Source organism: Colias eurytheme, chromosome 3 (assembly GCF_061535395.1).
Source record: "Colias eurytheme isolate Ceu_HAF_F1 chromosome 3, ilColEury1 Martin Lab GWU primary, whole genome shotgun sequence".
NCBI lineage: Eukaryota > Metazoa > Arthropoda > Insecta > Lepidoptera > Pieridae > Colias > Colias eurytheme.
In genome coordinates this window covers 4,639,254-4,666,095 of record NC_142982.1, presented here as the reverse complement: position 1 = coordinate 4,666,095, position 26,842 = coordinate 4,639,254, and the positions used below count along the sequence as shown (strand labels likewise).

The 26,842-nt window shown below is 33.8% G+C and overlaps 1 protein-coding gene across 13 annotated transcripts; it reads right to left on the bottom strand.

Annotated features, from left to right (window-relative positions):
• Window positions 1-876: 876 nt before the first annotated feature.
• On the bottom strand, window positions 877-26,193 carry Mmp1 (Matrix metalloproteinase 1). 13 transcript variants are annotated; one of them, XM_090119522.1, is made up of 15 exons: window positions 25,937-26,193; window positions 21,502-21,831; window positions 11,887-12,040; window positions 10,069-10,173; window positions 9,627-9,795; window positions 8,516-8,591; window positions 7,870-7,947; window positions 7,632-7,763; window positions 7,253-7,424; window positions 6,542-6,745; window positions 6,083-6,339; window positions 5,694-5,844; window positions 2,315-2,499; window positions 1,410-1,511; window positions 1,186-1,225 (listed from the first exon to the last, which is right to left on the bottom strand). In XM_090119522.1, exons 2-13 carry the CDS (start codon window positions 21,661-21,663, stop codon window positions 2,453-2,455), a joined length of 1,707 nt encoding a protein of 568 aa, XP_089975648.1. In that variant the 5' UTR covers window positions 21,664-21,831; window positions 25,937-26,193; the 3' UTR covers window positions 1,186-1,225; window positions 1,410-1,511; window positions 2,315-2,452. The 13 variants fall into 13 exon arrangements, with proteins under 13 accessions (XP_089975650.1, XP_089975657.1, XP_089975652.1 ...); XM_090119530.1 differs by having other exon boundaries at window positions 5,760-5,844; XM_090119525.1 differs by having other exon boundaries at window positions 11,887-12,016.
• Window positions 26,194-26,842: the final 649 nt, after the last annotated feature.

Genomic DNA, 26,842 nt, shown 5'->3' with positions numbered 1-26,842 from the left:
GTCACAAAATTTTGTCTCGTAAGTTGATATGTTCGTAAATCATTAAAGAACGCGGTTATGTATCTAAAATCATAGTGAGAGAGTTAGAATAGTGTAAAGTGTAATATTAAATTGAAAAGTGACGACGAGAATGAACCCGATGCGGGTCATATCGTCGGTTGCGACTGCCACAGTAAGCAGGCCTCCTATATATTAATATGATCTAGGATGTGTCGTAGGTGTTTCTCGAGTAGTGGTCGTGTACTAAGTCTTTTTCGCCTCGTAAATAATGGTTGACCGATTTTACAGTCACGTCGGCGTTACACACCAACAATCCTCTATTATTTACAAACGTAAACATCTCGAATATAAAATGTGAGGCCGTCCTGGGTCTATGTGCTATGTGGTACATGCGACCGTTGAACACCCGGACGGCGCGAACGCTTGTGTGAGTGTAGAGTCGGCGCTACGAGCCCGGCGAGGAGGGCGCGAGCGCTGGCCTACGCCGTAGAGCGAGCGCCGGCCACCCTTCTCATGTATTAGCATCGTTTGACACTCGAAGTAAGATTAATCGATTCGTATAAATGTAGACAGATTTTGAAATTTAATATTATTTGCATTTTCCTAAGAGTTAGAACGATCGAGACAGTAGGTCGCACGACCGTGTTATGAAGAATTGTGGAGATGTTTATTAAAAAAGTGCGTTTATGAAAATGAAATAAAAACGAAAAATATTGTCGATAAACTTGTAATTACTAACTTAAGTGGAATTATAAGAGGAACAGAACATGTTAAATAAACAATTCAAAAAATGCAATCAGGTCTCTTATTTTTTATTCACATTTATCATAATTTTGCCAGTATTAAAAGGAATCGAAAGAAACACATGAGTTTTGTTTAAATGATTTAATACAAATACTTCTCTTACTTCAATATCACACTCGAGCTTACATCATCTATTTATATTAAGTATAAAAACTATGACTTCGAATTAAATTATTGTTCTCGCAACAGTATAAAAGTTCGCACTCGTCAACAGTACGGCGTTCGCTATACACAATATATCGAACACTAACAGACACACACACACACGATCACAGAGAGAGACGCAGTGTTTCTTTGCGCTAGGCGCGCACTGTGGAGGTAAGCGTAAACGCAAACGCTAAACTGAGCACCATCCAAATAGCAGACGACGTCATGACCGTCCCACTGTTCCCCCTGTTCCCACCCGCATCATCGGCGCCATCTGTCCAAAACACGTAACAAATAATTTAAGGGGGAACGTATAGCGATACGATCGGTGCATCTGTGCACAATAAGTGCAATGAACAACACAAATGAGTGATGAATGTAATGAGGCGTAAATCCCGCAAAACAAATCTGTGTTTTTCAACAGTTTTACCAAGCAAAAGAAATGAAAAGAAACCTACGATGCGAGTGAGTGATGGCGCGACGGAGGACGTTTCTAGTCCTCCTTAGGTAACGGAGCCCAAGTACATACTACAGTAAGGCTCCTGACTGAACGTTGACCACTGAAACATGAACTCGACTTTAGCAAGTCTTTAGTGTCACCGTTACCAGCTAACTACTTGACTTTACTATTTACATTACTATACTACTCGTACATTAGCATGCATAAATTTATATCTATATACATAGAGCAAGTAAAGTTATCTCATTTTCCTGAATATTTTGTTTTGTTATCTCAATGATTGATATTTTTGATGGGTCGAATTACGCATGCAGTCGTATATTCGACAATGTTAGTCACACACAAATCAATTCATTTTAACCTTATCTAGGTGCACTAAGTATGAATAATAAAACAGTCCCAACTATAAAATATGCAGATGATTCACACCGCACACGTGACACTTCAAACGTGAATGTGGAAATAATCTTACATTACAAAGATGGCTAGGATTTTCTCTAGCAGCACCCGATGAACTTTAAATACTTAGGTCGAAGCGTAGAATTTTACTCAGGAATTAATCTAAAAAATGGTCTACAATATAACCAACAGTTCCCACAACCTATTAACTATGTGGTCATACAGGACTTACTTATTAAACTACATAAACCCTTTATGAACAAAATGTAGTCTATTGACGTTAATTCCAAAATTTAACATCTAAAACCCTACGTCCCATCTAAACTACACTACTTTTGATTCAATATGAACCAAAATGAATTATGTATAAACTAGGTATGAATTATGTTATGTAGGAAGCTTGATACGAAGCGTACGAGTAAGGAAGCACATGCCAAATCGCTAATAAGCTCTAAGCGCATCCTACTTATCACTACCATGCAAATGTGATAAAATTCAACGTACACACAGCGCGTGACATGACTGCCGGTATAAAAATCACCGCTATTGTCTTATAATCTCACTGGTATTCATATCCTCTATAACTAATTGAGTCTTTGTTTATGTAATATTATGTACAATTTTCAGGAGCATCCATCCGGGCTATTTCCTGAACCAGAAGAATGATCTGGGAGCGGTTGATTTTACACCTAAAAGACAAACACAAAACACACAAATTGTAACGTGTAGAGAATCCAGTCACCAACACGTTATTTAAAACACTGGAAATCTGTGAATGACACTTGAAAACGAAAAGTGCACCATTTCAATTAATTACTTTGTTGTTGTTGTGATTGAAATTGCACTGCGTGTTAACTATACAAACATAGTATCTAAACAAGATCTATTTTTATAATATAATTGAATATATTTTTTTTACTTTGAAAAGAATTTGGTACTTTAGAATATAGGTACTCTTGTTTTAGATACAGTTTAGCATTGCTTTACTAGTGTTTTGGTGATCTTAAAATTTGTGCAATTAAAAAATTCCTTAATTAAAGTTTACTTTTAGGTATACGTCAAAAATTATAGTAAGTATTTACGAATAAATATTTTTGAATTTATTCAAATAATTTTCAACGTATCTTAGGTATGTTCGTAGGCGCCCAGAAGCCGTGGTGTTGTGACCGGACCATCAACCATCAACCACTGCTTAAGCATAAGCCAAACAAAATGTTAAAATATTTTTATTGCCATTGCAAAACTGGTTAGTATTTCATACTTTTAGATATTATGTAAAGTAAGTAAGTAAAGTTGTTATTTTTTGCTGTTAGTGCCTTTTGTAAAAAGAATGTTAGTTATCATATTTAGTAAATCAAAAGATTTTTGTTGAATTTATATTTTTGGTTTTATGGCATTCAAAATGCTTTATAAATATAAATTTATAAAGAATAGAAAAAATTCGATCACGAGGCGGGACTCGAACCCGCATCCTTCGCGCCATTCCGGGGCGGATGCCTGACCAACTCAGCCACTCGTGACCCGCCAGAGCAATCGAATTTATTCTATTCTTTCAGTTTTATGTGTCTGAAGGGACACACCGCGCGCCATCTATTGAGATGATTAAAAACCATTTCAACCAATATGAAGCACTTTTCAGTGAATACAATATTGTAACGATGGAACACGACCTTTTTTGTTGAATTTATATTTTTGGTTTTATGGCATTCAAAATGCTTTATAAATATAAATTTATAAAGAATAGAAAAAATTCGATCACGAGGCGGGACTCGAACCCGCATCCTTCGCGCCATTCCGGGGCGGATGCCTGACCAACTCAGCCACTCGTGACCCGCCAGAGCAATCGAATTTATTCTATTCTTTCAGTTTTATGTGTCTGAAGGGACACACCGCGCGCCATCTATTGAGATGATTAAAAACCATTTCAACCAATATGAAGCACTTTTCAGTGAATACAATATTGTAACGATGGAACACGACCTTTTTTGTTGAATTTATATTTTTGGTTTTATGGCATTCAAAATGCTTTATAAATATAAATTTATAAAGAATAGAAAAAATTCGATCACGAGGCGGGACTCGAACCCGCATCCTTCGCGCCATTCCGGGGCGGATGCCTGACCAACTCAGCCACTCGTGACCCGCCAGAGCAATCGAATTTATTCTATTCTTTCAGTTTTATGTGTCTGAAGGGACACACCGCGCGCCATCTATTGAGATGATTAAAAACCATTTCAACCAATATGAAGCACTTTTCAGTGAATACAATATTGTAACGATGGAACACGACCTTTTTTGTTGAATTTATATTTTTGGTTTTATGGCATTCAAAATGCTTTATAAATATAAATTTATAAAGAATAGAAAAAATTCGATCACGAGGCGGGACTCGAACCCGCATCCTTCGCGCCATTCCAAAGGTCGTGTTCCATCGTTACAATATTGTATTCACTGAAAAGTGCTTCATATTGGTTGAAATGGTTTTTAATCATCTCAATAGATGGCGCGCGGTGTGTCCCTTCAGACACATAAAACTGAAAGAATAGAATAAATTCGATTGCTCTGGCGGGTCACGAGTGGCTGAGTTGGTCAGGCATCCGCCCCGGAATGGCGCGAAGGATGCGGGTTCGAGTCCCGCCTCGTGATCGAATTTTTTCTATTCTTTATAAATTTATATTTATAAAGCATTTTGAATGCCATAAAACCAAAAATATAAATTCAACAAAAAAGGTCGTGTTCCATCGTTACAATATTGTATTCACTGAAAAGTGCTTCATATTGGTTGAAATGGTTTTTAATCATCTCAATAGATGGCGCGCGGTGTGTCCCTTCAGACACATAAAACTGAAAGAATAGAATAAATTCGATTGCTCTGGCGGGTCACGAGTGGCTGAGTTGGTCAGGCATCCGCCCCGGAATGGCGCGAAGGATGCGGGTTCGAGTCCCGCCTCGTGATCGAATTTTTTCTATTCTTTATAAATTTATATTTATAAAGCATTTTGAATGCCATAAAACCAAAAATATAAATTCAACAAAAAAGGTCGTGTTCCATCGTTACAATATTGTATTCACTGAAAAGTGCTTCATATTGGTTGAAATGGTTTTTAATCATCTCAATAGATGGCGCGCGGTGTGTCCCTTCAGACACATAAAACTGAAAGAATAGAATAAATTCGATTGCTCTGGCGGGTCACGAGTGGCTGAGTTGGTCAGGCATCCGCCCCGGAATGGCGCGAAGGATGCGGGTTCGAGTCCCGCCTCGTGATCGAATTTTTTCTATTCTTTATAAATTTATATTCAAAAGATTTTTGTTAATTGCGAAACGCATCGCAGGTTAGTATCTGAAAATGGTTATGACAAAAAAACAAATCATAAAACAATAAAACAGGCAAATCAAAGACAATTCAAATACAAAAGAAAATAAATCACATTCTACAAAAAGGAAAACTAATCTAATACAGTATTTTAAGAAACATAGAACATACTGAAATAACAGAAACATAACAGACACATAACAAAGCAGACTCATTCTACCACAGACAGTGGAGTTGGTAAGACGGTCCTAAACATCGGAAATAAAAAAACTCTTGGTATTTGTTGGCTGTTTCTGTGTAAAAAATTAATAATAAATTATACATTTGCATATTAAACGTAAATCTTTAAAATGTTTTACATCTCTAATCACTCTTATTATTAAAATCTATATTTTCCCTCCACAATTTAATAACCAATAATTAAAAAAAAATTGTAAATTGCTAGCTGCTAGCACGGTGCTTTAGCAGAGAACGCGAAATATTCTGCCCTCTTGTTTTAAAGTCAAAACAGCTTTCACTTTCAACAATAAAGTCCCTAAAACCAAGAGCCGCTGGACGCCGGAACATACCTGCGTCGAACAGAATGTCGCCAACATCATCGTCGGCTTCTGGTGAGTGCGTGAGGCGCGCGTTACCTCCGACAGTGCCGCGCGGCGCTGAGCTGCAGCCGAGCCACCAGTAGGCACTCGACCTGGGGAACGCTGGCGTGTCCATGTCCACCTGATAAAAATAAATCGATAAATAATCCTGTCAAGAAGGTTTGTGAAGCAGTCATTCTAAAGGAAAAGTATTTTTTTATCTTGATTGCTTTAATTAATTGCATAGATTATACAATTCAGAATCACATTAATTGGTGTGTGGTATAATTTTCCATTAAACATTAATAACGCGAGTAACTAAAACGGGTTAGATTCAATTACATTTCAAATGATTCGTCAATTCGATCAGCAATACTTACACTGAAACTTCTGTCATTAAACCGCCAATAAGATCCACCCTTGAAGAAGTACGTGTAACCATTCGTATACTGTAAGGCCGCATCAATGTTATCTGGGATGCCTTCCCAGTTGGACAAGGGTTTGGGGTAAGTCGACTTGACGGGGGGACGCTGAGCGGGGTCGAACCTCCAGAACTTGGAACCTTTGTAGAAGTAGATCTTGCCGTTTCCTGACCATACGAGGGCAGCGTCTATGTTGTCTGGGATGCCGGTGAAACCTGAAAAATGATTGCATTAACGTTTTGATATGCTTTTTTCGAAACATTCATTATTATTATTCAAAATCAAATTATGAATCAAGTATTGAAAGCACAGATAATAGAAGGTTACTAATTAAAATTTGATCCGGTCTAATAATCAATCAACCAAGTAATATTTCATTTTTAATGAGAATTCAACAGCCAGATACTTCAAATTTACCTTCACTAATTTCCTTAGGATAGTCGCCGTCCATCTTCTGGCCGTTATACCTCCAGTACTTAGATCCCTTGAAGAAGTAAGTTTTGCCGTTTTTGTAAGTGAAAGCTGCGTCGATGTTACCGGGGAGACCTGGCCAGGATCTGGCGATGAGACGAGGGTATCCAGCTGCTACGCCATTTTCTGTCAGCTTCCAGTAATGCTCTCCTAGAATAAGAATTTTAATAAATTCAGGACCACGTTTGGATTGTATAGCGAAATAAATAAACATTTCTTTATTGGTGTAATGTGTGCATGTAAAAAAGTTGACAAAAATTACATTATGATTCAACACATTAGCCGAATAGGCATGCCAATATATATCAGCCCCACGTTATCACTACATAATATTGAATTTTAAAAATTACTTTTAAACTATATGTTTTCAATGTCAAATCAAAAACCCTTCAGAGAGAGGGTTATAAATATAGATAAAATTAATAATAACGAGATTATAACATTTTGCTAGACGCTTACAACGCTGACATGATTGATGGCCTTTATGAGCTCCGCAATAACAGCCAATATTTAATATGTCGGCATTCATGTATCTTTAATCGTTTTATATGTGTTTAAAATTCTTAATAAATTACATGCTGATTTTATTTTTAGCATTATAGCATTAAATGCATAATATCTGAAAAAATATTAAAGTTAGTTTTGAATGTACCATACCTTTGAAAACAAAAGTAGCGCCATCAGCAGAGTTAAAGATTGTGTCAATTTTGGGATCGGAGCACAGCGTGGGGTCTTCGGAAGCAGGTTGTTGCGTGGTGACGCGTGGGATTGTGGGGTTCGGCGCTATACTGCCACCGATATCGAGTTGTGTTTTATGTCCGTATAATGCCTGAAAACAGAATAGTAAAATAATTATATTGCTTTGTATATAGTTCAAAACGATTATTGGTCCTTTCATACAGAATAGGAAATATATCATTGTAATTATTGTCATTTATGTACTGTATTTTATGTATTATCCAATAAAAAGATCTTTTCTAACTTGTTTGAACTGACTGTGCTATGAGCTATCATTTAAATAAACACAAAAGCTTACCTGAATACCCTGAATGTCATCTTGGTCTAGTTGGAAAGCTGGGTCGTATCCTCTATAGAAGGGCGCCATAAGGGCTGACCTGACGTCACTGTGAGACAAACCTAACGAATGACCGAATTCGTGAGCAGCTACCTGAAAACATTTATAAGAATTTGATGTAAGTATATGGTCCAGATCTTTTGTTTTCCAAATTTGCATTAAAAATGAAGTAAAAAAATAAGAATGAATATGATCTTACTTGGAAAAGATTGGTTCCACGTCTTGAATTGATGGACCACATTTCAGCGTCGTCAAAATGGGCGTCACCTCCATAAACCTGGTTAAATAATGAAAAAATATTGAATACGTTACTTTAAAATAAAAAAAACCATCAGGCAGTAATGCTTTATCGATTATACGTTATCAGCGAAAGCTCGTTGCACGTTTTAATTTAAAACGTATTTCCCGTAGAAAGCAGTTTTAGAAACAAACGAACGTACGCCTAGGAAATATTTAAATCATCAAAATTAATGTAAAATGACAGGTTAATACGTATATTGTGAGTTTTACATTCAAATAAAAGTTGTTAAAATAAATTAAGATAACATCTCGTTTCAAAATGTTACTCTCTATAATGTAGTAATGTGCTACATCCGTGGGCAAATATTTTTGTATACCATTATTTGGAAAGCCGTCTTTACGCATCGTATTATGTTTGCTTTATGCTGCCATGGAAATGAATAATATATTCGATACAAAAGAGGGGACCGTTTTGCGGTTTAAATCATAATTAAGTGGATTTTGTTGAATAACGAGGTACACAAACGACAATACCCTTATTTTCAGGTTTCATTAAACTAAGGAAATTTTGAGTAATATTGTTATTTGAAAGCGGTATTACTTACAGGGAAATAGGCGTGGGCCAGGGTGCCACCAGGTCCGTCGAAAGGATCACCATCACCGTGCTCTCCCTTTTCAAACCTGTTCAAATTAATTATACATTATAAAATATTGTAATATATACTTCGATGACAATTTAAAACAGTTTCAAAGAATAATGCATTACTGTAATTAGATTTATTAACCTGCGTTTTATTACGAAACTGTCAATTAAGTATTAATTGACCATTAAATGAGATAAAGATAAAATAATTACTAGGTCTTAAATCATTCCAATAATTGCAATCATTGAAAAATATTGTTCAATCGATTTCAGTCCCATTCTATATATTACAAGCTACAAAACAGTTGCACGGTAACAATTTACGATAGCAGTCGTAATGCAGATTTGATACTACGTGAGTTGTCATACAAATAGGCGAATGGCAGTCAATGCCAGCAATTTGTGTTCAGTTCCACAACACTGATCACCATTGTGTCCAAACTGTACTCAAATATTTCGATTATATGACGGATAATACTGAATTGCTTGTATTGCGTGTTGGACAATGTCTCTGCGGTATATCACTTTTATTTAATTTAAAACTTAATGTAATCAGGTTTTCTATTACCTATTGACCAATATGGAACAAAGCTTTCCTTACGTTTTGATATATGAGCAATTTATATTTCAAAATTTCCCTTCAATACGCTGGAATGTTGATATGAGAATGTTATCGTTGACGTTTAGTCCGCACAAAGACTTTATCTTGAGACTATAAGTGTAGCAGTCTGCAGTTACACCGTGAAATGTAATATTATTAGGTCATTTACACCTGAACAATAAAACAAATAAAGCGATTAATCATTCACGCCAAGATCGATTATTTTCTATACTACCTATAGGTACGTACTACAGTCAAAACGTTAGATTTTTACAATAGAGATAGTGGTACTAATTTACTAATAAACTCATATGTATACTATATATTTTATATATTTGAAAAAGTCGGGTGTACCTATACTAATTACTATACAATCAATTACACTAAAACATGGTGTGCAGCAATATCAGATGCATTCCATATGTATCCACTACTTACAATAAACAGGATAGGGCTCTTAAATCTCGCTTACCTGATTTCAATGTGGACCTGCCCTGACCGTTTCTGCGTGAAGGTGAGGTCTGTGTAGTCGGACCATACATTGAAGGCCTTGGCAAGCTCAGCATCCACTTCAGCGCGGTTCAGTCTCGATGGGTATTTTGAGATCTTGTATGTTAGATTCTTGACACGCCATCTTGAGCCTAGAAATGCAGTAAAGTTTACATTAATGACGTTCAAGTAGGGTCGATATAGAGCAGAGCAATAAAATAATATAGAGTAGAGCATTTTTTTTTTCAATTTTTTATTACATTATCATCTTCTATTAAGTTATTTGATACGACGATGTAGTTCTACAAGTCATTCGATTTTATAAGAAATGTTAAATCAAAATATATTGAGCTATGCAGTTAAACTTTACCGTTTTACAACATAGCTAGAATGCAATACAATATGAATTTAAAAGAATAACTCACCCTGGAGCGCGTAACGTTTGGCACGACTTTCACCAAAACCAACTTTATCGCGAACACCACACCGCGGCAATGACATAACACTAATCGTCTCTTCGTCTAATTCACCTACAGAAGAAATAAAAAGCTTGAACAAAAATTCATGATAAAATGCAACAATAAAAAATATTAATTAATAGTCAATATATTCACCGATAATGAGGAAAATGAGAGACAAAAGAATTAATTACGAATTGTTGCGAGGTAGTTCTAAGAATAATACAAATAAAGTATGTACATTGTATATAGCCCTTTGTCGTAAAAGTGTGTTTTAGGTACTGAGATTTTTTAAGTTTTAACACCTCATTGTGATGACCAGGAAGCAATTACACAACCATACATAAAAAACGCAAACGGAAATCAACTGACATAAACACCTTTACACACGTACAAACGTAATAGATAGACAATTATAACTACGACTTTTTTTTAGATTTTATGTCATTACACAAAACAAAGTTTAACATCCCTTTTTTAATGAAAACCCAGTGTTTTTAAGGTTTCTTTCCTCAGATATTTTTCCAAGTTTTGTACTTATCTTTATAAGTGCTAATTATGTATTATAGAGTCGTTACATAATCCTACATATGAACACGTGAGCAAAACTACATCATTAATAAAATGATATATAATTTATCAATGTACGTATTATTTACAAATAATTATTGCATGGCTACAATGAGCTAAATTTATTGCCTTTATGTTGTTACGTCGCATCTAATTGAATTACAATTAAAACCTATTAAGTTCTTCAAAAGCTCTGAAATAATGTTACAATTGTTTTTCCACACATATAACGATAATAATATAACCATGATCTTAACTTTGTATATATTTATTCAGATAACAATGAACTTCATACAATAGCCAGCTAGCTACTTCTGTGTCAAGACACGTACGAGTGAATTTAAAGTTCTAACCACGTAATGGTATGGTATTTCAGTGGTCTCCTGCCAACCATGATTTCATTGACGGTAATTGCATTGTCAATGTCAATTGCATCTGCTACTCATGTCATGACTCGTGATATTGGATAAATTGCTATTTTTAAGACATAGGGCTTTATCTATCTTTTATTTAGCTTCAAAATTTCGAATATATAATTATGGGGAGACTTGCCGGCAAAAAGGCAAAATATAAATTTGGTTAAATAATGTTGATAAGATTATTGCTTATATTCCATTGCACAGAACAGTGATCAACAGTTCTTTCTAGTAACAGTACCCACAATTACTTATTTACAGAAATTTATACTCTACCACAAATCAGAGATAAAAACTAATGTACATTTGATACTAAAGTATTAATGTATAAAACAAGTATGATTCAGTACACCCAGCGTCCAGCAAGGTCACTGAGAAACGGTTATGGGTTACTATTACACTAATTACGTCAAACCAGCAATTCGACGAACGTTCATTGTATGGTCACGCATACAGATGCGCTAGTTACCATACAGCTGTTGCCCACTGAAGTTTACATTATTGAAATTTAAATTATCTGAATTAATTGACTGTCGTGGAGCAGGATATTTATTTGTATTCGTTTAATGTTAATGATCATCCATGGGTAACCTGTTTTGGTGTCATTATTGTTTATGTTTATTTATTTATCTACGACACAATTGAGACGTTGCAATAAATTATTTAGACATGCTTGTACCTACTTATATCTATACATTAAAAGTTTCCATTTAATATTTATCCCGAAAAGATACTATACTTCTTTTATATTATTCCTCTTTTCATAGAAATATTCACTCGATAAATATAAGAGTGTTACCTGTTGTATTTAATCCAGCAAAGCTCTGGAATTCAGCAATCGCCTTCCGCCATGAGCCTTCATCCATGATATGTCCGCTAGAGGGGTTCCTTACTGAAGGGCTCAGGTAGCCGTACTGAGCTAGATACATCTGGAAGTGTGAATCATAATTAGACTGCCGTATCCATAGCGGATATGGACCTTTGTTAATGACATGAGCATGCTTATGGTAAGAAAATTAGTAGGCAGAAGACGATACAGCCAGAAAAGAACATAATAATGAAAGATCGATATCATGCGTTAGTTGATAGATGTTTGTGTTATAGAGTTACATTTAATGCAAAGGATTACTAAGTTTTGTGCAATAAAATGGAAACATAACGTTCAGAGAAAATTGTAATTTAATATTCATATTTACATGTTTCCACTATAGTAGTAATTTATTATTTCCTTTTATGACGGTAACGTCCATGCCAACAAACAAATTACCATGATGAATAAGTGTTGCCAGTGGAGAAAAACATATCATCAAATGAGTAATGTTTCCTATTGTAGGTATATCGCTTTAAACGTACCATAATTATGGTCCTACCTTTGTTTTGTAGAAATGATTAAAAGTTTAGCTTTTAGTGTTATAAGCATATTATAAGTACGAGTATTTCTAGCCTCTAGGTCGATTATTATTTTTGCCATATCTTTCAGTTAATAATTATCAATTTCATACATGTTATCTGGTGTTCGTAAGTAGGTGGATACACCATGACATCACAAAGTAGGTACTTTCTCAGTTTTTATCTGTTAAATCGTGAGCGTACGCAAGGTTATCCCTCATTGTTTATTATCTACTCATTTGATAAGAAAGTAAACATTGAAAATTGCTAAATATAAGACCACCAATGCGATAATTCCGGTGCTATACCAAAAAATTGACTTCTTTATTCAGCTTTATTAAAGATCCACGGAATTTGGAAACGTTAGCTTAGATTTCGAACGGAACTTTTAGAGCTTTACATTGGTTTAAGATTTCATTGATTTAAGTGCAAAAGGGTATTATAACCCTTCCGATTCCCGAGATACTGGGTTTCAACTTATTTACACACGGCAGCTCATGAGCATCACTTATTGCAGTATGTTTGAGTTTGTATAAATACGATGTGATCGACACGGTTTTTCTCAGATCTTATGTTCAGCAACCGCAAGCATGCAGCGTCGGTTTACACTACAGCAACCTTGGCAGTCGGCGCGTGCGGCGCATCGCAATGTGTGCCACGCATCTCTGACTGGCACCGCTCGTCTTTGTTCATCTTAGCTGAGGGACTATTAACAATGTCTGCAGTCAATACCCCCGCACACTTATTGTTTTTCCTTAACAACAATCGTTGCATACTACGTGCTGAGGCGGCAAATGAGTGCAACAAATGTTCATTTGTGATCGTTTTTTAACAGGAGAATGTATGCCATTGAATAGTGCGTGCATTTAAAATGCACGGCCTGGTAGAGCTTTCGTTTTTACAAAATTCTTTGGAACTATAAAACAGACGATATTTCTTTAATGAAGACGCAGTGCTATAAGGTCTGATGGAAAATATACTGGGTCACTATTATTCACTATTATATCCCGAGAATATAGCATAATGGGTAATTGAGCTGATTGCTACACAGTAATATTATCCCTTATATTGCTTCTAATTTTCTAATAAATATCATTGACTACAAAGTCTATGTGTCTTCTAAAAGGACGTAATTTAAATCGATTCAAAAATCTCCAGGAAACATTCAAGAAGCCTTAATGTGAATATAAACGTTTGTTTATTCAATTATAATTAGCCGTGTTTTATTTGCAAATCAAATAACGAGTGCAGGTCGAAAACAAAGTTATCTCCATTTAATTCTTAGTAAACAGTTAGTGATTGTTTTGGTATGGCTCGATTTCGCCTTCGTCCAGGTACTTGCCCTGTGTGACGATCATTGACTTCATAATATAGTTTGAGTATTGTCAGGTTCTGATTTGATGCAACATACGAATGCACCACTGAATTAATTTTTCGACTCTTCACCTTTAGGCTTACGGTATTCGGTTACGTCAAAATTGAAAGATATCTACGTTACAAGGTATAATAAAATCTATAATATTAGCAACTAACTTTTTATTTATATAACATTCTTATCCAACTCTGAAAATTTAGTTTATTTAAATATTTGATCTATGTAGCGGCATAGACTGATAAAGATAACTGAATCAGATTCGCTCATTTCTAAAAAGTGCATTAACCTCGAGATTGATGCCTCTCAAACCGATCAAATTCCGCTGACAGCGTTAACATTATTCTGCTTATCCTTTCAACCGTTAAGTCGAAAACGAAGTGCGAATTGATTCTTGTTCAATGTCGATTTCATGTCACGTAGGCGGTATTCAAAATAACTATAACAGTAAATCCTATTATCGCAGTGTGAGGATAATGTAAAAGTATTTGTCGACGGGTTAATAAATTTGTACAAGCGTATCGGGGTCAGTATGCCTCGGTAACGGTCGGAGTCTGGGGCCGGTAACATGTATGTTTATGTGATTCGGAAACACGCTGCTTCGATTGTCACTGTTAAGGTCACTTTCGAACGGAAAATGTGTCGAGTTAAATGCAAATATGATGTCTAGTCGACAGACACTTTGTTGGTGATGTCGGATGTGTAATAGTTGTGGTATCTGTGATAATAGAGTGGGTTCAAAGATCAACACGTCGTTCGTTTTATTATATTTCTTGTTTTCTTTACTCTATACTTTATTTCCTAACCTACCTATATACTCGTTATTATTACACACATTAAAATGTAAATTGAAATGAATGTAATTATTTTTTTTTATAATTAAGTAAAGTCCTAACTATGTTGCTTTTGTATAAAACAGAAAGTCCTTAACGAAAAACTAAAAATAAACCCTTCGAAGCAGTACAGAAAGGAGAAATTAAAATTTGATTGTGCCTTAATCTTTAAACTTTTACTTGTAATTTGACAATGGCATTTAGTAAAAGCACAGGCAAAAGTCAATAAAAAAGGAAAAAGATAATACGTAGGAGATGTCACATTTAATTATACTGTAGTTCGATATAAAAAGGTGAAAAACCTACCGGAAAAATGACTTCCGGCCAGTCCTTTTGTTTACTCTATGCGTAAGTTGCTTAATCACTGTCTACCTTAATCATACCTTTCCACCTAGTTATATACTCACAACGCAGTCATTGTTTGTTTTCAAGGGCACTCGAAGCTATAATTATTATTTATTGCAATGCACTATTTGAAAATATTGAATACAAACGTCTTCTATTTTTATTGCATTGTCTTTGTATCTTTGTAGAGATGATTTGTAAGTTTCTGGTGAAAATCATTGAAAGATTAATAACTAGCTGTGCCCCGCGTTTTACCCGCACTGCTACGGCCTACGCTCCTGTTGGTCTTAGCGTGATGATATAATATTATAGATTTATAGCCTAAAAGCTTTCTCGATAAATCGGCTATCTAACTCCGAAGAATTTTTTAAATCAGACCAATAGTTCCTGAGATAAGCGCGTTCAAACAAACAAACAAACTCTTCAGCTTCCTAATATTAGTACCTATAGGTTAAGTAGTTATAACAAATGAGTATTATTACACCACATTGCATGCATTTCTATGCTATACATTGTTTAGCTCTAAACATTAGCGCATGCGGGTCTATAATGACGATGAATATTTATGAAACATGTGTTTATTATATAAAAAGAAACTCTAGAGAAAAATATAAATCTCAATAAGTATTCTAAAATGGTATTAAAAATTAAATTTAGTTTTTGGTTTATAAAACAGGTATACCTACATATATTATGTTTATGATGCTATAGAACATTTAATTTCAGCTTCACTCAATTTTTTGAAAATTAATTAAATATTTTTAAAATTGGTAGTCTATTAAGCAGCAGGTTAATTTTTGACTATCGTACGTGACGTATTGATAAAATAATATCGTAGTGTTGACATTCTTTCATTATCAGGCTGATAATAACAAGGTTAGTGGGAACCCTTATTGGGTGTTGATACAAATTTCTATATGATGAGTCGCTATTTGTTCCAGGAAGCATCATAAGGATGGCTCTGATAGCTTAATAGAACTGTCTTTATTACACGTGTATCTTATTAATTCTTCCCAATTATTAATAAGGAAACAGTGTCCAATTGAATTAAAACTATAAATCTAATCGAACCAAATATGACTTTCATTTCTGTATGAGGCAAAAATATTAAACGTAAACACAACTCCTACGCGACATTTAACATCTGTTATTTCAACAAAGTTTAGTTACCTAAATAATGATTAAAACAGTCTGACCCAGTCTCCGTCGTATAATATATTGTTTTAGTAACATAAAGTGCATATACAAAAAACCATAATAGTAATTTTCTTTATCTATTAAGGTAATAGTAATTTATAATCATACAATACAATTTAATTTGCCTAATCGTTAATTAAACAACATGCTAAGAAATATGCAATCCAAAAATACAAATATTGTATATTGACGACAATATGTACGTACATAATTTTTACGGCCTTTGTTGTAGACAGTTAATAACGAATGCTACTAGTGCAACGTACTATGGCATAAACGTACATAAATTATACATAATAACGCGAAAATGTTATTATACGACTCGTGTAGGGGATAAATACACGTGCTCTTTGGGTCTAATGATATTTCGATACGCAAAAACCTACTCGTGGTCTCCATAATGTATCCATAGAGCGTAATTGGTTCACACATCTGATACAATTATCAATAATTTACGATTATATTATTCTTATTATGAAACTGCGCAAATATTCTGGCTATTAAAAAGCATATAAGTACATATATGTAAAATTCCAATAGCGAGAAATGTTTATAAATAAATTCATTTTTAATTGCACCGAGCAAATTGCGTAATTATGGGAAACATACAGATATTGTGAATTGCGGATTACAAAGATTATCTATTATGATTAACAATAATAATTCTGATTGAGCTGATGAGAGAAAAACGTTATTAACTATGTAATAAATAATTATTTATGCTGGAGTTTAAATCATTTGTCTGTTGTTATTTCTTCTGAAAGATTTTTAAATATTCTCGATGTTATAATATATTTTCTTTTATATTTTATAACCATAAAACATTGTAAGTACTTACGTGAGCAGTTTTTTGAATGTAGGTGCTATATATGTGTTATAACTTATGAACAATAATACTAAGACCAATGTAAATAATAAAAATATTGAGTGTAATTTATTAAACGTTGGAAATTTCGAGTCGGTATATTATTTCAAGTCAAGAAAATTCATTTCAACTCAATACACAATAATAAAATAAAATATATAAGCTCTATGGCTCTATGTTTAAAAGTCGTTATGTATTTTAATAACATTCTCGTTATAGTACCCATTACATATATATCATTTTTCGTAAAATCATTTACACTTCGAAAAAACACAATATAAAAGTAGTACCTAATACAATACAAAATAAAATATATTTAGAATTTAATTAAAATTGCTCTACCTATTCTCTTGTATTACTCACTACAATAAATTGCAACTGTAATAACTGATAATTGTAAGTGATTGACAAAACGTTAAAATAGAACATATTGCGTGTAAACCTTCATTCTATTTTTTCCCCCATTTGTGCCCTTTGTCTGCCGTCCTCACGTTTATCACGTGTTCCAATAGCTAAGATATAATCAATTCTGGTCCGTAGATTGCCGCCAATCATTTGCTGTTTACACGTGGAAATGGGATTTTTATGTTAATTTCAACAAAGTGAATATGCCTTTTTGCCTATGAACAATTCGTGGATCTGTTGTTGATGTTTGAGCGTGGTGATGAATTTAAAATATATAGCTATGACTTTACTGTTTATTCTTATGTGGTATACTTTATTTATACGTTCTTTGTTTTATTGACTCTATATTTAAACAAACCGTGCAACTGTATCTTTTTCATCAATTATATCGCAAAGTAGAGTGTATTTCATCATGCAATTGCATTGGATTGCAAAATATAATTGTACGAAATAATTTCATTTAATTTTTAAGTTTATCGATCAAAAAGTTTTATTTTTTTAGGTTAAGGTTTAAGAACTGCCATTTCTATAGGTGCAGTATTCGCTGCTTTAAAATTATTCCATTATCTTTTGCGCACCGCTTTTCTATGTTTCTTTGCAGCTTTCCTTTGCTCTGTGGCTATGTGGTAAAAAATAGCTTTTAGCAATAAGACCGCCTTCTGTACGTCTTTTGCTGTATTATTGTACGTCTTTTTGTGTACTCATATTTTTTATATTATTATAAAATCGATAGGAATATGTAAAACGTATATATGACGGAAGATGCGAACAATGAGAAGTGATCAGGACAAGAGCGGCCGTGGAGCGCGTGCTGAAGGTCGGCGGCGCTTCCTGCGCGCGTGACGAGAATCACCACTCGCTACCATCGCCACACTTCATAACATCCCAAACCGCAGCAATCATATTACTCACGGAGCCGTCTGTTTGCCGTCTGCTTCGTCAAATAAAGTTTTTTTTTATGAATAAGCAAAAGTTCAATGATCGATTCCCTTAAACCAAATACGTTTAAAAATTTCCTCAACCGTGCACGTTTCAATACTACGTAGGTATTGCTAGTACAGCAGGAAAAACTAAATTCTGTAAAATCTCCGTTTTTAATTTTCTCAGAAACAAAAGCATTGTCACAATCAAACATTAACCGTTCTCATGACGTTATCTAAATATTCTTCGCGATTCTCAAAAATAATTCGCTTCCCAGGAGCACAGATCGTGACTAGAGTTGCAGACTTGTTTGCAAATGTACAATGTTGTTTTAGACCCGTTTATCTTCTGCCATGACAGGGTTTAGTATGATTTTAAGATACGATTAGATTTCCCTAAAAGCATATCAAAGGGGCGGTGGACGATATAGCCAGTTAATTGGTATGCGAACGGTGTAATGTTCATCATAGAGGTAAAAAATAGAAGACAATGGTCTCGGACTTACAAATTCTCCACATAAACAAAAGTAACACATGCTATTTTTGCCAAATGCTTTTAAAGTTCATTGTTCTAGCCCGCGTAGGAAATTTTACGAGAGATGTCCGCTCGGTGGCACATGCGTCGAATTTTTATATCACATTAATCGAACTCATGTGCGAAACGTTAAAAACAAAGAATGGCACAGGTTCTTGGCACTTTCTGCTGGGGCATTGTTCTCTGTAGGCATTTAGTGGTAGAATGACCCCCTATATAAGGGTGCTTATTCATAACAGTACCTATTGAATTGCAGGAAATAGCACGGTAGTTGTGGACAGAGGTAGATGACACTGCAGTCACGTGACTGTAGGACAATGACCTATAAATTTTGAATCCTACTATCCCTTTGGTTTGAGCTAAAGCCTGGTTGCCGCGGGAATGCTTTCGTGACTTACACCGATGTGAGGCTCACGACACTTGTGGGCGTTGACGCGTATCCTAGTAACGATTTTGCATTTCAATACTTTTTTATTCAAAGGTAAACTTTTTCAGGGTGGCTTCAATTTTATTGAACTTTTACTATAGATGTTTTTTCTAGTTCTAATCTTACTTTTGGAAACATTTTTAGGCCTATTCCTTGGACGCCTACCAACATTTAATAAACAAAACAATCGTTTAGCGTTAAAGTTAAAGAAAATAATCAAATTAAATCTCCACGCAACATATCAAAATCTTATATTTTAAGCAAATTCCTTGAAGCTTTTTGGTTGTTTGAAAATTGTTAACAAAAATATGATTAGGTAATTGCGTTATTTGCGTTTCGTAGATCGTGTAACTTCAATTTGTATCTAATAATTATTATTGTAGACTGTCACAATAATTTTTCTATGAAAAGTCAGATTATAATCAATTTAACAGCAATAGCAGGGCCAAGCCTTGACATCTTTTAGGTATCAGATTTAGAAAATTGTGTGTAAATGAAACATTGGCTATGTTACCTGAGTAAAAATTTACTTTTATAGGTATATAATATTTAAAAATCTAAGGTAAAAACTAAAAAACATGTAAAAACATTTCGAAATATGTAAAGCGTCGCAACGATATTATTTAACAAAGTATGCCGGTCAGCACGGCTTTTGAATGTGGGCGAGTGAAAGTTTTATCAATAAATTACTACTTACATATTTAAATAAAATTGATCTTGAATATTCTATATCCTTTTTTCGTTTTATCTACATCAGTTTAACAAAGAAGATATTATTTTACATAGTAATTACAAAAGATATTAAACCTTTTTCAGCTTTTCTAATACAAGGTTTCATTCAATTCATAATGATTTTGATCATTTAAACAGTTAAAAACCCTCGGGTTAATAGTTTTCTTCAATAATATGGGACCATATGAAACACAATAGGTACAAGATAATATGTCGGTGCACTATGACCTAGAACTTGGCGGCAGGCGAGCTGCGGGCTGCGGCCTGTGAGACTGGTTTCATGACTCACAATGCGTTCGACTGTTTCTAAGAAACATATACTTATAACTTTATTACCGTTTCCTCCTCAAGCCTGAACGTCCTACTCCCTGACTCACGGTACGGTGACCGCTCATATCATTTTTATGTAATCTTTCCTTCCACTGATATGTTTTTATAGTTCTCGAGAGCGATATGGTGTTATTGTTTTAAATGTGGTGGCACGTAAACACTCATGATACAGTTATTCTTGTAATGCGATGGTGATATGATAAAATATTTATTCCTCTAGGTTGTAGAAGTACCTTTACGTCTCTGTGATTCTATCTTATAACTTATGAAAAGCATTTGATGTGTTTTTTATAGGTTTAATTAATAACTCGGAGCAATGAGCATTAATATAACTAAGCAGGCAATCTGGCGGAAAATCGCAAAAAGTTCAATATTAATAATTAAAAATATCCTTTACTGATTCATTCACAAACAACGTATCATTAATGAATACTAAACAAATGACACAATGTCGTTAAGTTGAATTACCAATAAAGTGGTAGGTATCAATAAGAGCATATATGTTCATTGGTGATTCACATATTACGATGCTAAAGTAAATGTAAGGAATCAAGTTTGAATCAACGTGAAATGAGTGCTTTTGTATCCGGGTGGTTTATTGTGAATGAATACTACGGCCGTGAGTGAGTTTACTACAGATTGAGTTTTTAATTCAAGGCGCCGATGATGAATTCTTTGAAACCGTGAGTCACCTGTCGACCTAATGCGAGATCATTTCCGATTTACAAGATTAATTATATGTATCGGTATTTATTTAACGGAACTTACTATTAGTCATTCGTATTAAATAGCTTCAATATTTATATAAAATATATATCAAAATGATGTTTAATTTATTTTGGCATATACGTATGTAGGATTTACCCATGATTATTGTGGTATTCCTCCTGATAGCGGTATATCACAAATTCCGGTTAGGAAGCATTAATATTAATGAATTATTTTTATTTTATGATATGAAGATATGCTGTATAGATTCTATGTTAGAGCATGCGAATTTATTAATAACATGCTGAGAGAACGTAATTGAATGAGTCATTGATGATAAAAGTAACAAAACTCACCATGGCTTTATCTGTTCCGCCGAAGGCTGGTGCTGCGCTACTCTTCGTGAGGAAGATCAGGGCTGCCACCGTCGTCCATAATATCCTTAAACTACTTCTCAAACTAATCGACGCCATGTTTTTTGTTACTATTATTTCTCTTGTACTACTTAATATACTCATTTGTTACTAACTTACAATATTAATATATATTTCGTCTATAAATCACGATAACACATAATTTGTTTTATCAAAAATATATCTTAACCTGCACGGTTACAAATATTTTTCGTTAGTTTCGAACTTAATTCTTAATCTTCTGATATGTTTAATGCCACGAAGATTTGATATCTGTAACAAATAATAATTATATTTAAGATGTCGGTTTTGTCATACAAACAGTTTAACAACGACATAAAATCTTGACACGTCAATCGTCATATCTGCATGAGTCATAGTATATTACTTAAATATGTAAACAATATAATATACGAGTGACCCCTCACATCTATATAAACGCAAATAGACGTAGAATGAAAATGTAAGCATACATTTTCATTATCTCAAAAGATTCTATTAAAAAGAATGCGTTAGCAAAGTTGACCCAGATTTACAACACACTTATCGCCGACCACTTATCAATATAAAAGATAAATGGTTACGCACTAATCGTTTAGTGCTCCGCAAACAATAGATAGCAAGAATGAAAACAGTTCTTCAATAGGTTGTAAATTGTAATCTAAATGTCAAGAAGAGTCCCCACATCTTACAGACCTCGCTTCTATTCTGGTGTATTTATTGATAATTGTTATTATGTGGATAAAGTCTTTCAATTGTGAATTACCTTCAATATAACTTTAAAAGATACAGATTTGCAGAAATGTTCTTTGGGCTAAACTCCAAGCAATTATTAAACGTTTGATTGGAAATAATATAGGCTAAAGTAATCTAATATATTTTCAAAACAACATTTACTTTCATCATCATCATCAGCCCATATACGTTCCCACTGCTGGGACACGGGCCTCCTATGAGGGTACAGGCCATTGATAATCCACCACGCTGGCCAAGTGCGTGTTGGCGGATGACACATGTCGTCGAACTTTTGATTCTTCGACATGTCGGTTTCCTCACGATGTTTTCCTTCACCGTTCGAGCAGTGGTGATGTTACAACTTACAACATGCGCAGATAAATTGAAAAATCAATTTATTTCCTGCGCGCTCGCCTGGTCTCGAACCCCGGACTTATCGATTCGAAGTCCGAGGTCTCACCACTGAGCCACCACTGCTCTAACATTTACTTTATACACATTTAAATTACATGCATAAGATTGTATGATTTTTTTTCGAATGTAGTTGCTATTCACATTCCTATACATTTAAGCTCTACCATCATGTATGCACATGAGCATATAGCGTCAATATGAATATTATAGAACTTAAGTGGGCTTTAAAACTCGCAAAAGGTGTCGGTAGCAATTTTCCGCTCTCTGAAGCGTGTCGATGGAGGTTTCTCCGACATTGGGTTCAAATCTTACCTAACTTCATTTACCGAAACCTTTTTATACAGTTTACTACGATTGCATTAATAATCTTGGCACCGAAAATCTATTTAAATCTAATTATTTTGTGAAATTCAACTGATCAGCATATAATCAATCTGACCGAAGAGAATAAGCGAATTGGCAATAACTTGGATAAAGGTCATATCTGTTTCCAATAATTAATTATAATTCAAATATAATTACAATTTATTAAATAGAGATAAATGAGTGACGGAATGTACATAAGGCATCCATAACAAAACCGGTCATCAGTCGAACCAATTAAAAAAAAAACATCAGAAGGTCGAAAAGAGACTTTACGCTGTTATTAAATACTTGTGATAATTGTTGATTCTAGAGTGCCATTTATCCCATTCTTGGTACTTATTTCTACTATTCTGTAAAAGTGATTGACAGAGGTCACACAGTTAATTGAATAACCAGTCGTGCGTAACATTTCATTTGAATTATCTTATAGTAAGAAACGCTGATCTAACAGGTTATAATTTCGCTGTAACCTTTAAGTACTTATTAAGGAAAACTAGGATTTTAATTTCAATTATATATTAATGAATCAACGCAAAATATAATGGTCACTTAAAAATAATTTACTATGTCATGAAATACCTATGTATTTATAAGTTAGTTGACTCTACAAATATTCATGGAATATTTTACCATATTATATGATTTACGCATACCTACATCGGTATGTAGATAAATATATTTTTAAGTATTTCTGTCGTAAAATGCAAAATTGCATATCTGTCATGTTTAAAATTATATCATTTAAAAATAATAAGTAGAACTTAATTTCATTGATGGTTCATCATATAATGTTAAAAAAAATTGTTACATATCTTCCACTTATCTCTAAAAATAATAATAATACTAGAAAAGGATCCCACTTAAAACTTGCAGTTTTAATTAAACAGTGAAAAAGCACCTAGTTGCCCAAACTTATTCACTAATACAAGTTAGTTTCTTTGTATATCTGTCTGTCTGTTACCATATACAATAAAATCCTGAATCGCCCAATGGATTTCAATGCATTTACGCTACTTTGACACAAAACTTGAAGTGAAAATTGATAGGGCATGAAAATTAATCCTAACGATATCAAATTTTCATTGCTTATTTTCTTCCAGTATATGGCCATGTAAAATAATTTGTTTGTATGCTTAATGTGTGATTGTAACGTATGTAAAATGTTTTTGCAGAAACATGTATCGTACTGACCCTGGAAACCTTCCTTCTTCCGGAGACTTGATGCAATATTAATGACATATCTACGCTAAGATGATGTGGGAACTAGGCAAGAAAATTTTAATGAGTTAGTAATTTATATAGATAAAGAATACAATATTTTCTTTCACGTACAGAATAAACTATTTTTGTTTAAGAGGCAGCGCTATCTAGCTAGTTTTTCATCTGATTGACTCTACAAACTTTGATATTGTTCGAACCTCTATTTTTTTCTCTATGTTGCGGAACCTTGTAATTGTATCGCAAAAGTATCAACCTTTGACTCATCACTCAATACAGTGTAATAAATATTATAAATAATAAGTAAGGAATTGCTAAAAGATTTAAATGAAACGAAATGACTTTCATGGTATTTTGTTATTGTCTGTTGCTATATCTGTAACCTCACTTGTTGTTTCGTGTATTCGTTTTTCTTATGAAAAAAAATGAGACTTTGATCTATTCTCTAGGACACTAGGAACGGGTACATCTTGTATCTTTTTAATGTTTGCTTTTATTCAATTATCTCTACCTTTATTAAAAAAAAATAATTATTTTTGATATGAAATGTGTTTAAACCGAAGGTGACTCGAAAAAGATCAAAGCGGTCAGATTGTGTTTATGTTTTAGTTTTAATAAATTTAGTTAAGTAATAATAATATTGAATATAAAGTTGTTTGTGCCTTGCGGATTTGTTCACGTTTGTTCCTCATTACGTTTACGTCATTGAGGCAAGCGTGATTCATATGGAAGGAGTTCCCATACAATTATAATATTGACATAAATATTTTTAAAAGCTTTTAAGTTAACTGGTTAATAACTAAAAACGTTTATAAAGGTTTATCTAATACCAGTGACTCATCACATAAACAGGAAATTAACTACCTGGTTAAAAAATATTTAACTCGTCATAACACTCGAAATAAATTATTGTCGAATAGAATTAATGACGACGTTCTTCGTGCACAGCTATACGAAAGGCAAGATCAGTTGTTATCAATAAGATAACACATAATGCCTTATCCGCTAAAATTATCTGATAACATTACAAGAGATACTTGGGCCATTCGTGAGTGGAACAATACATTTACAGGGATAGAAACTATGATTTAATATACGACTAGTAGGAAATAGTTATGTTTTGCTCGTTAATAATTCATCTAGTGACGGTGATACATCGCATCATGTATTCGACTCAGGTATATAAGGGGACTGACCAGTGATACCATTATAAAATTACATGATCAACATACTAATAGAAACTAAACATAGTCAACTTATCTATGAGACAAATCTTAAGAGACATAGCACATAACTTTAAAAGACAATAAAATTTTCCTCCTTATAAGTACTTGACTCTCATAAAAACTTTACCACTGAAAATTATCTTGTTTCTCAGAAAATCAATTGAATTAACCACAATTAATGCTAGCAATTGTCGCATAACTACCTCCTTATATTTTTTATCAAGTGATAAACAAAGGTTATAAGCTAGTTAGCAACTCACCTATATACAATGCAATTACAATTAGATTTATTCAATGTAGAGTTCGTACACCCCTAACTCTTGTTATTTATATTTAAAACAAATCTTTCATAAAAAGTATTATAGCGTATCTACAGGTCATATTAAATTGAGTAATTTAAAAAAAATGTCTATACTTGCCTTAAGTTTTTCCAGGCTCATGTAATCCTTACTTTTTCAGACATTTGATTTTCATTCCACTAATGTGAACACGTTCGATATGTGAAAATGTAAAGTTCACAAGCACTCAGAGTCACAATGTGCCGCGGTCACTTTTTCTTTGCAATTACACGAAATTTCAAAGAAAATGAGTCGTGAGTCGAGTTTCGGCACGAGCGATCGTAGTGCCCCTTTGCGGCACAACCTATCGCTGCCCGCGACTTGTAGCGTGTGTGCGCCGCGCGTGTCTCGCTCACCTTATAAAAGGCTTACGCTTGCCCATGCAGCTAGGCCTCCGCCCGCCCCTTTGCCCAACTAAACTTAATTCTTAGTAAAGCTTGCACGTATAATTGAGAAAGAAAGTTTCCGATCGTTTCGGATATTGTGAATTAATTGCATTCGAAAACTTGATGCGCTTTTGGCGTTTCGTTTTAAAACTCGAATTCGCGAAGTTATAATTATTGTTGTGAGGCAGTTTATTGTTTTTAAAATTGCTCTGAACATCATATTCAGAGAAGTGTTTAGATTGTTCCCTTGTAAAAAATAGTAATAATCGCGACTCTACATATTTTGTTGCAATGATTATAATTGGTTTTAAGTTTCAACGAACAAAATTGTATTTAAATATTTTAAAAACTAAACGATAAATGATTCAAAAGATACGTAGAAGTCAATCAGACGTTATTTTATTTTTTTTAATTAAATTGTAGATCATATTACGTACATTGTACAGATGCGTATTATAAAAAAAATAATTATAGTATCAATCAATTATATGTTTGTTTTTATGTTACAATTACACGTGTCACGTGATTATAAGCAACACACGTCGCTCATATGCATTTACATCCATTATATATATTCATTTATGTAAATTTTATAACAAAT

What these genes read in the sequence shown, in the direction of transcription:
- Mmp1 (XM_090119519.1), bottom strand. Translation starts at nt 21,663, where the DNA reads ATGAGTATATTAAGTAGTACAAGAGAAATAATAGTAACAAAAAACATG. An exon ending in TGCTGGATTAAATACAACAG is followed by an intron (nt 10,174 to 11,886) that starts GTAACACTCTTA and finishes TTTCTTCTGTAG; the next exon opens with GTGAATTAGACGAAGAGACG. An exon ending in CAAACGTTACGCGCTCCAGG is followed by an intron (nt 9,796 to 10,068) that starts GTGAGTTATTCT and finishes CTGCATTTCTAG; the next exon opens with GCTCAAGATGGCGTGTCAAG.